Here is an 11,255-nt window from a genome sequence, read left to right as displayed (position 1 = left end):
CTGTTTTTTTTCCTCTAGCAAAGACTCAACAACCCTCGCTGTCCCACGGGGAAGGGCCATGATGCCATCATTGTGGTCAGCAAGGGTGCATGGCTCTAGTCGGGGTCTCCAGTCTTGTTAAAAGAACAAAGAAGAAAGAAAAGAAAAGAAAAAAATTCAATAAAAAATTCAAAAAACTTAAAATGTTTATAAAAAATTGTTTGATTTAGCACCAGTTATTAATCATGTTATGAAAGATGGCCGACGTCTAGTTTAATTTTTTCGACTGAGGTGAGATCCAACAAAATCGTTGGACCAGTTTTTTCCTCACAAAATCAGCATGCAAAAACATGCACTACGCAGTAAGATGTGGCAAAAAAGGAGAAAACAGAAAAAATAGATACTTGACCGAATCAACGTCGAAAAAGTTAATATTTGAACAGTCTACAAAGACTCATCAGAGTCCAGACATGCGTGCTGCTGACGGTGGGGTAGTCTTTATGTTGGGTGGAAGTCACAATCAGATTGGTTTGAAGAAATCTACTTTGTTGTCCCCGACCGAGGAAGCAAGCTTTCACGAAGGTCAGTGCAGGGTACTAGTACGGCACAAGATGGGGGGTTAGCCGAAAACATGGAGATAAAACTTCTTCTTGGCTACGATCACTATTCTCATTGTCTTCCTTGATGTTGTAAACATGGACGTTGCCAGCCGTGAGCGATTGATGACGATTGGAGGAGATTGGGGATTGGAAGAAATCCAACGTCTTCATATGTTTCTTTGCTTTCTTCTAATCCATATTATTAGATGGCGCAAAATTGGAAGTGTGGAAATCCCATAGATTTTCCACCTTTGAGAGTGATCGAGCTACAGTTACGCAAAATCAAATTGTGAAGTGCGTGCTACTTTAATACAAAGTATTCACTAATTCGAGTTGGATAGGGAAAAAGGATAATTCAATTGAATATATAAGTCTTTCCCAAATTGAGCGGTTTCCATGTTTAATCGCCTCGTGGTGCAGTGCGTTGACAGTTGACAACTTGTGGGGTATATGCGGAAAGGAAGTGGAACGGGTCAGGGCCCGCCATGAGCTCGGGTCCGTACGATGTTAGTGACGCGAGGGCTTCCGCCATCGCTTTTGTCGATTGTGCTTCAAAGGGAAAATATTTGGTTTGGTGCTTAAGGGCTGCCATGAAAATTTAGCATCACGGCAGATAAGAACTTGAAAATATCCACCTTCCAATGATGAAATAATTCATGGTTAGGATTTCGACAAAATTATTCCCACAATAAAATATCTTTCATCCAAAGTAATTCAAGAAAATCAAATTTTTGTGCCAACTCCGGATGGATAATATCTTATGATAGAAGAAATCGATTTATTCAATTCAAACAGTGCATTGCAATTCCAAACTGAGCTGGAATTTTTCCGACAACAAGATCCAGAATTTAAAGACTCGATTACGTAACAAGATACAAACAAATCATGCCGGAACTTAATCGACTTCACGGCTTGAGAACATAAAAATACAGTATAGAAAGAAAATTAAAAGATAACATTTTTGTTGATTTGTGCGGGGAGTGTTTTCCGACGGTTATTGTTTTGACTTTGCCCGGTCACAAACCAACATAAATAAAAAAATAAAAATAAAAATAAAGAGAACAAGATCCTTAAGCTCAAGCCGCCGCGTTGCTCGTGCCTCAAGCAACCCTGTGAAGGACCGTGAAGTGGAACTTGCGAAGGACCGTGTCACAGTACATCCCAATCTCGTCCCCGACCTTCAACCCTCGCCCCTTGACGAACATCTTGGTCCAGCCTCCGTTGAGCAAGTAGGTCCTTGGACCCCAGGAGCGGAACATGAGCCGGTGTTCGTCACCTGTGTTTACGTCCCCGTCGACGATCTTCGTCCCCTCCTTGCTCTTGACCCGGTCCACCATCTCCTTTCCCATCAACGGAAGCACGTGGCCCTTCAAGCATTGCAGCGGAGGCAGGAGCCGCGACAAGTGGTCGAGGTCGCTTTTCGTTTGCTCCTTCCTGATCTTCCACGGGTCGTCGTAGAACACCAACTCTCTGGAGAGGTCAGATGATAGATGATATCTTCCTCTCTGCACAAACAAAGCGGGTTACGTCAGAGGAGGACGACTCGGGAGTTTTCATTTCAGATACGTCATACGACACCTAAAAAAGTCTCCTTTTGTCTCTTTTCTTCTCTTCTTTCTTCTTCTCTTTTTCTTATTTAATAGACTAATCATTTCTCAAAATGATGTATTAGTATAAACCATGGAAGTCGCCATAAGATGGCTTTCGTATATTTCAACTGAACGAACTGTGTTTACATACCCATTAGCCTGAAACGTGGAAGACCAACTTTGTGGCCGGTTCTTTTGATGTCCTCTTGAACTTGCTTCCGGTATTCACCAAAAGTGAACTTTCTGTAGACGGAGGGCTTTCTGCAGCTCCCAATCTGAGAGTCGGACGAAGGGCAGAGGGAGTAGGCAACGGAGTATCTCTCCAACTCGCTGTTTGTCTTCATCTTGTGTTCCACACTCCTGTACAGGTCATTGCTCCACGCCTGGGGTGTCACCATGTTGGTATTCTGGATTAGAGAAGCTGGGTGAAGTTGGACAGAAGGGGTAGGTCTGAGATTGAGCCTATCAGTGCAACGGTGTGTGAAGAGAATGCGGATTGGCTGGTTGTCAAACTTATGTATAAGTGGAGAGAGGAGGAGACAGTGAAAGAGCACAAATAGATGGCAACAAGCGGATTGCTACTCGCGAAAAGCGAAAGCTGATTTTGATGGATTGAGCCCATGAAACAAGACAAATATAATAAGAACTTCACCCGCTCAAGGCTTGGAGCTGAGCTTGATCCTTCCATTGCCACGGTGTGGGTGTGTGAAGAGAGTGTGGGTTGGGTAGGATGGTGGTCTGCCGTTATATCGAGGGTGATGAGTGTATTTATAATGAAGAGAGGAGGAGAGGGAGTGAGAGCACAAAGAGATTAGAAGGGGACAAAGCTGAGCTCCAGATAGCGACACATGAGTGGCGGGGTCAAGTCTACTATAAAAAGTACTGAGAAATCTTGTTTTTTCCGCATCAAAATTCTTGTTTGGACTCAGGGTGCTAATCAGGTGAAGCTCATGAATTGATCGACCGATCCATCAAAATCAGCTTTCGCTTTTCGCGAATGGCAATTGAGTTTTGCGTCATGTATCAGTGGATGCAAGAAGCTTTTCTCAACAAACTTTTGCTTTAATAGCTTTTGTTCTTGTGGCGGTGTCATCGCAATAAAAACTTCAACCCTTTTAAGGCCCTTGTCCCAATGGTTGGAGAACATAACACTGCAACACGTGCATGCGTCCACGCACTCTGGATAAATCTTGAGGCTCCACCAGGAATGAAGGAAAATCAATCATTACTATAATTGGCCAATCAAGATGTGACGTTTTTTTTTTTTCTTGTTTTGCTTCGAAGCCGTTGATGATTGTATGAGGAAATAATTGTTGGGTGGGGACGCCAAATTGTGGCGCAAAAGCAAAAGAGGACAAGAAAGAGGCCCCCGCGCAATTCGCAATTTTCTCTATCGCACACTCACTCAGTCATCGCACCTTTTTCCTATTTTTCTTTTCGTTGTTTTTCTTCGAAGCCGATGAGACGGGCGTATTATAGAAGGGGACAAAAGTTCACTATGAAAGGTACTGAGAAATTTTCATGTTTTCTTGTAGGCAAATTCTTGTTTGGACTAAAGGTACTAATCCTGGGGCCAAAAGTTATTAATCCACGTGGTTCTCTAGTATTTTTTTGAAGAAGACATAGTCAATTTGAATGAAAAGTGTGGATCCCTAGGATTGCCTCCTTTTGAATTAATTTGAAGTATACAGCCCGTGTAATCTTTCTATTACGCAATCCGCGTTCATTACGATATGCATAGGTGGGTCCCAGCGTCTTCTCTCTTCCTTCCTCAAGACTCGCCTGTCCTTTATTCTCACGACACAGCCTTCCCGAGGAAAACAACATCAAAGAATCTAGCATTGCACCGAATTAGAAGTGCGTCGGCAGTTCACGCCTCGTTGGGCACGTGCACGCGACAAGTGGGGACGGGACGGGGGCCCGCATGAGCTTGGGTCCTTGCGATTTTAGTGACACCAGGGAGCTTTCGTCATTGCTCACCTGATGGAGAAAAGACAAGCTTTCTCGAAGACGAAAACGTGGAGATAACACTTCTTCTTGGCACCTATTACTATTCTCATTGTCATCGTTGATGTTGGCAACATCGCAAAGGCGGGACGAAGAGACCACGGATGGTGCCGGCGGTGAGTGATTGATGATGATCGGAGGAGATTTGGGGTTAGAAGAAATCGAACGTCTTCATGGGAATTTCGCACTTTAGATCATCGAGAGTGATCAAACTATAGTTGCGCAAAATTAAATTGTCAAATGTGCGCTCTAATACAAAGTATCCACTAATTCAGGTTGGATAAGGGAAAAAGGATAATTTAATTGAATATATTAGTCTTTCCCAAATCGAGTGGTTTCCATGGACCGTAGGGTCCGCTATCTTCCTCTTCTTCTTGTCTCTCAAAAGTCGAACCTTCATGAAATCATTGTTTGATTGAAGAGAAGAACATTATAGAAGCCAATTGGCAGGATCCTCGCCTCGTGTGCACTGCATTGATAGCTGACACATTGTAGGGTATGCAAAAAGTGGAACGGGTCGGCTTCGTACGATTTAGTTACGAGGGGGCTTTCGCCAGTGCTTTCGTCGATTGTGCTTTAAGGGTAAGAGGTTCCATTATCATCCCAGAATCTGTCGTCGCAGCAAAATTAGACCTTGAAAAGATCCACCGTTCAATGACGAAATAATTCATGATTAGGGTTTCTCCGAAATTATTATCATAACGAAATATTTTTATCGAAAGGAATTCAAGGAAACCAAGATTCTTTGCTTACTCTGGACGGAGGATATCTTATGCGAAATGAGATAAATTAATTCGATTCAAATAACACTACACAATTCCAAACTGAATCGAAATTTAACTGACAACAACATCCAAAAATTATAGACTTGATCAGGATGCAAACAAACTATATTAGGACTTAATGGAAAACAGGACTTGACAACATAAAAGCACACCCACCGTGGGCAGTTGAGTTGGTTCGGTTTTGGGCACTTTATCTTTGAGGTCCCAGTCGAAACTCCACTACTAACACGTCTTAAGTGGGGGCCAAGGTGGTGGGGTTATGTGCTAGTCTCCCGAGGTATAGGGACCCGGCCCTTCGGTACCATCCGAGCACAGGGGGCCCGTGGTGAAGTTCTCGGTTATCAAAAAAACTTTGGTACCGTCCGAGCACAGGGGGCCCGTGGTGGAGTTCTCGGTTACCAAAAAAAAAAACATAAAAGAACCCGACATTAGGAAAACAGAAAAATGAAAATATAGAGAAGAAGCTCCTTTCGCTATGACTTTCCAGTGAAAGCTCAAGCCGCCGCGTTGCTCGCGTCACAAGCAACCTTGTGAAGGACCTTAAAGAAGAATCTCCTAGAGTACGGGTCCCAGAGCAACCCGATCTCGTCCCCGGCTACCAAGCCTAGCCTCTTGACGAACTGCTCGTTCCAGTGACCTTTCAGAACGTAGGCATTCGAGGATGGCCAGTGGCCTAGCACGAGCCAGTGCTTGCTTCCGTCGTCCGCGTCCCACACGGGGACCTCCATCCCGGTCGGGCTCTTGACCATCTCCATGCCCGGCGTCCCGACCACGCGGTCCTCCACAAAGCCCCCCGAAAGCAGGAGCCGCGACAAGCCACCGACGTCACTTGTCGTTAGCACCTTCTTGTAGTTGCACGGGTCATGTCGGAGCGTCAACTTAGTGGAGATGCCAGCATCGTCCTTCTTCTCTTCCTTGTGCCTCGGAACGGGCCTCTTGTTGTTGTATGGGACGACCCCATGTGATGATCTTTTCCTCTCTGCCCAAAAAAACCGGGTTACGTCAGTGGTCGACGATTCGGGAGTTTTTCAGTTACATCATAAGATACCTAAAGAAAAGTCTCCGTTTGTCTCTTTCCTTCTCTTCTTTCTTCTCCTTGTCTTTTTTATTTAATAAACGAATAATTTCTCAGAGTTATGTATCAGCATATAAGCCATGATGGTCGTCATACGATGGCTTTTGTATAGTTCAATTGAATGGAACTGTGTTAACTTACTCAGGTCTTTCCCTGGGAGCTCAGGCTCCTGAGATGTCACCACGTTGGCATTCTGGGTTGGAGAGGAGGAGGAGGAGCTGCCGGGGCAACCGAGTTGGAGTTTGGTGAAGTTGAACGGAAAGGGTGGGGCTGAGCTCGATCCTTCCATTGCCACAGTGTCTTTCCTCAGGAGGTCACGCCCCTGGGGTGTCACCGCTTTGGCATTCTGGGTTGGAGAGGAGGAGGAGGAGCTGCCGGGGCAACCGAGTTGGAGTTTGGTGAAGTTGGACGGATGGGGTTTGGCTGAGCTTGATCCTGTCATTGCCACAGTGCGTGCGTGCGTGCGTGTGTGTGAAGAGAGTGCGGGTTGGGGAGGGTGGTGTCGTGAGGGACCAAATCGAGGGTGATGGTGTGAGGGAGCAAATTGAGGCCATTGAGTTCTAGTAAGGAGTATTTATAGCGGGAGAGCAGAAGAGACCGTGAAACAGCGCAGAAGATACAAGGGTACCAAAGCCAGGCGAGAAGTGGACAAAAGGGGGGAAGGGGGAGGAAGGGACGAGACCGGATAACCACAGTCTTGAGCATGAGAGAGAGGAATCTCCCGTGTCTTTTCGTGGCAAAAAGTTCTTGTTTGTACTCAAGATACTAATCAGGTGAAGTTCATGAATCGACCAACTCTATCTGTAAATCAGCTTTTGCTTCTTCTTCTTCTTCTTTTTTTTTTTTTTTTTTATGTTCTTAATAGAAACTAATAATTTAACAAAATAATAATAATAATTTCTCAGAGTTATGTATAAGTGAAAACCATGGAGGTCGAGGTAGGATGGCTTTCGTATATATCAATCCAGGGCCCTTTAAATACAGAGTCTGTGTGGGGAGGAGTTGTTCTTGTAGGGTGTCACGGCAACGAAAGCTTCGACGCTTTAAATACAGGGCCCTTGTCCCCATCAGTAGTAAGGCGGCCACATTAGTAGTCAGAGGAGGAGCCGATGGTCTCGTCAATATTTTCTTGAAAACTGGTGGAGACAGGAGATCCGTGAGAGAGACAGAGAGGGAGAGAGAGTTCTTTTTGGGGATTGTCGGAGATTGGTACGTTTGGGGTGGTACGGAGAGAGACGTGCGACACGTGCGACAATGATGACGCGGGTGTCCCACCAATGATGGTACGACGGAGGATAGGTGGTGCCTCTTTCCCTTTCCGGCGATTTTGGAATTTTCCTTTGAATTAATATCCTCAAAAATCTCAAATTTATATATTTATTACAACTTTATCCCAAATTATTTTTTGACCTTGAAAAATCCTAAATTAGTACACTTGTAACAAATTTAACTGAACATAAAAATCCTAAACTTGTACTCCAAACTAATTTATTCGACCGAAAAAAAAAAAAAAAACGTCAAACCGATAAATTTGTGATAAATATACCCTCCCTTAAATTGGATTAATATCACAAACAAATCACAAAAATTGTAAACTGTGACAAACGGAGCGTAAAATCCCAAATCGATATATCAGTCAACTGTCACGTATCATTTAACTTAATAATTTGATAGTAAAATTTAACGAAAACTACCGAGAGGATAAAATTGTCACAAGTGTATCGTTTGGGATAAATTTGTCAAAGATATATAAGTTTGGGATTTTTTGTGGTCAAAAATTAATTTTGAGTAAATTTGTCACCGATGTACCAGTTTGAGGTTTTTTAGGGTATTAACCATTTTTTCTTTTTTTGGTGGCGCAAAGAGAATGTAGGTGGGGGCTGCTACTAAGGTCTTGCTCTTGTGTCTGTATATATATATATATATATTTATAATCCTTTTCCATTAATTTATTCTCTAAACTAATATTCTTAATCGATATAATCATCGTGCTCTCCTAATCATTATTTTCTCATTTCTCGATTGGACATAAAGTTCAAGATGGTGAATGCATACACGAAATCAAATAGAAAACTGAATTGTACATGTGTATGTGTTGTACAATTTTATTTCCTAATACGATGACCCAATAGATTTCTTAAAGAACAAAAGTAAAAAGATAATCTCTTTGGGTTCACAACAGTTACTCTTAAGTTTCAATTTCTTGAAACTTGCTATTTCCAGAATAAAATTGGTTGTGCACATAGCCAATATGTATAAAGAGAAATTGGGATGTTGCGTAGTTGGTATTAAATGTTCCCTATAACAAATATATGTTTTTTTTTTTTCATGTTATGTAATAATTTGAAAGGTAACAAGTTAAGATGTTTCATTGAAAAATATCTCCCAATATATTTTTGTTATTATTAAGAGTAGACCTTATGTTTAAAAAACCTAAACAAACTCGGGTTAAGCATAAAGATACGTACCTCAGGACTCCAAAAAATTTTAATTTTGAAAGACGATGTGAATAATTAACATTAGATGATTGTCCTCATTGAAGCACTCGACGCATTAGTTTTTCCTAATACCATTCGAGTTAGGAAGCAAGAAAGATGGGATTAACTTAAGAATAGTGCTAAATATACTAAGACCAATCTACTCATAATGTGTCGTACACTAAGTGGGCATTTTTCAATACCCATTAATATATGTTACGTCAGAATAGTGTATCTATTTTATCTTAAGATCTAGCATTTCTCTTTAATTTGCAACACTAAATGTATTCGGATCTTTTGATATTTCTAGCATTAGTCTCTTTTAGGGCAGTACAGTGAGTGCAACACTACATGTTTCCTTAAATGAGATAATATAATATAAGTAAGTAACAAAAAATTATCAATCCATGTGTTTCGCTACTGTCTCTTGATAAAACATATTCAGTTTGAATGAAAAGTGTGGAATCCAAGGATTAACTCCCTTTTTTTTGGATTAATTTGAAGTATACAGTCCTTATGATCTTTCTATTACACAATCCATATTCATCACTATATCGATTGTTGGACAAAAGGTAATAATAATTTGGCCAAACTTTGGGATAATAGCCTTTATATATTAATCTTTCCCTAATTCCGCTGAAGGTAGGAGATGCCACAAACATCGGGATTAAACCTTGTTGAAGCACTAAATGCATTCCACCCTTCTCATATAACAATGAAGCTTTCTATATATCGGTCTTGAACCGCAATAACTCAATGGGTGATCGAGAATTTGAGCCTAGGGGAGGAGACGCAAAAGTCTCCTTCCAGATCATGATCGCTCTTCAGAAGCTGCTTGACTGTCCCAGGGGGCTGTACGATTCGCCCGTCCTTATGTTCTCACGACACGGTTTGTATGAAATCTTTTGACTGAGAGGAACGGGTCGGTTTGGAAGGATGTCAGTGGAAAAAAAAAACCCGTTATGAAATCGTACAATTTTCTTTGTTCAAAACCGAAAAAACCTTGTTAGTGGAAAAAAGCAAACACCTGCCATACAAATTGGGAAGGGTCATTGTCTCTTTATGAGCTGACAGTTCACGCCTTGTTGGGTGCGGAGGATGTTAGTAGCGCTTGGACTTTCACCATCCCTTTCGTCAATCGTGCTTCAAGGGGAAAGGTTCCACCGGCGTCCGAGAATTAATCACTGCAGCATATTAGAACTTGAATAGATCCGCCGTCTGAGGACGAAATATTTCATTATTATGGTTCCGCTGGAATTATTTACACAAAGAAATATCTTTTCACCTAAAGTAGTTCTTCCGTTTTTATTAAAGGAAACCAAGCATATGTGCTAACTCCAAACAAAGGATGTCTCATGCAAAAGAAGATTGATTTCTTTGATTCAAATAGCGATGTACAATTCCGAACTGAACTAGAACTTAATCGACCGCAAGATCCAGTACTATGCCGGAACTTTTCGATGACATGGCCTGAGAGCATAAAAGTATGACGTTGATAATCAATGACTCAGTGCCAAGATGAAGATATGCATCGGAATTTAATTGATGACACCAATCGAGAAGTTATAGCTAAGGAAACTTAAGGTACAATACAAGAAAGATAATTGAAAGATTTTTGTTGATCTGTGCGGGGGCTTCCTTTTGGGCGATTGGTGCTATATATAATGGTTACCAATAACTGGTTTTCTACAGTTCTCGACAATTACAATCTTCCAAGTAGCTCCTACTAGTTTTCTCCATGTCTCTAAATTTCACATGTACAAACTGCTCCATGACTTGGTGCCATGTGATCAATGTATACTCCACGATCTTTTTCGAGGCGGTAACTACTCTTTTTCAAAAAGGTGTCTCTGACTTCAACCAACCCATTGGACAACTTGATCTTTAAACGACAAATGTTCCTTCCAAAATTGTGCCTCTAGTCTTAATTGATCTATCGGATGAGTTGGTTCTGGAATGGTAAATGTTCCCTCCAAAACCATGGGCCTTTAGGCTTATCGATCTTAAATTTCAAAACAACCTATGGACATTCTTTTAATAAATATTGTTAATATTCATATTAGCAACTAACTGTGGTTCGTCCCCATACGTGGTATCCATGGGTACCAATGTTAATCGATATATCTCAATCCCCATACTTGTGGGTAAGTTAGCACGCTCGTATTTATACCCACTTGGTATGTACATGACCATCTATACTAATCTCATCTCGAGTTATTTATGGGTTTGTGCTAGATAAGTCATATTTTGGTGTCCATAGTTAGCTAATCGGCAAATCCGATAAAGTGAACAAATTGCATCTCCTCAATTAGCATTAGATTATATACCTTTCGAATCAAAAAGAGAAAACCTTATCTACTTCGTGGGAAGAACAAGCTCTAATCATATTATTGTAATCTGTTTTTACTTTCTTCGATGACAAACCAACATGAAAAAGAAAAAGAAACCGCCAAGTTGGTCGTGCCACTGCCAACCTTGCAAAGGATCGTAAAGTTAGTGCTTGTTGCTGTCATTGCCAGTGTCTGCGCGAAGAGAGTGTGGATTGGGAGGTCCGGTAAAGCGTATTTGGGTTTGTAACTTTGCGCTTTCTTTCTCTTTTCCACCGCGTGCGGTAGAAATCCATCAAACCGAGTGTTCTTGTCAGGCGTCATGGGCCATGGCAACGAAATGTTAAGAGAACGTACGGTAACATACATGCACACGCTTCTGATCAATCTAGCTAGAGGCCCCCACTGGGAATCATG

The 11,255-nt window shown here is 41.8% G+C and overlaps 1 protein-coding gene across 1 annotated transcript; it reads right to left on the bottom strand.

Moving 5' to 3' along the window:
- Positions 1–5,453: 5,453 nt before the first annotated feature.
- On the bottom strand, positions 5,454–6,476 carry LOC108957136. The gene is made up of 2 exons (XM_039313512.1): positions 6,176–6,476; positions 5,454–5,938 (listed from the first exon to the last, which is right to left on the bottom strand). Exons 1-2 carry the CDS (start codon positions 6,474–6,476, stop codon positions 5,454–5,456), a joined length of 786 nt encoding a protein of 261 aa, XP_039169446.1.
- Positions 6,477–11,255: the final 4,779 nt, after the last annotated feature.

Source organism: Eucalyptus grandis, chromosome 5 (assembly GCF_016545825.1).
Source record: "Eucalyptus grandis isolate ANBG69807.140 chromosome 5, ASM1654582v1, whole genome shotgun sequence".
NCBI classification, from domain to species: domain Eukaryota; kingdom Viridiplantae; phylum Streptophyta; class Magnoliopsida; order Myrtales; family Myrtaceae; genus Eucalyptus; species Eucalyptus grandis.
This window is presented reverse-complemented; position numbering and strand designations above follow the sequence as displayed.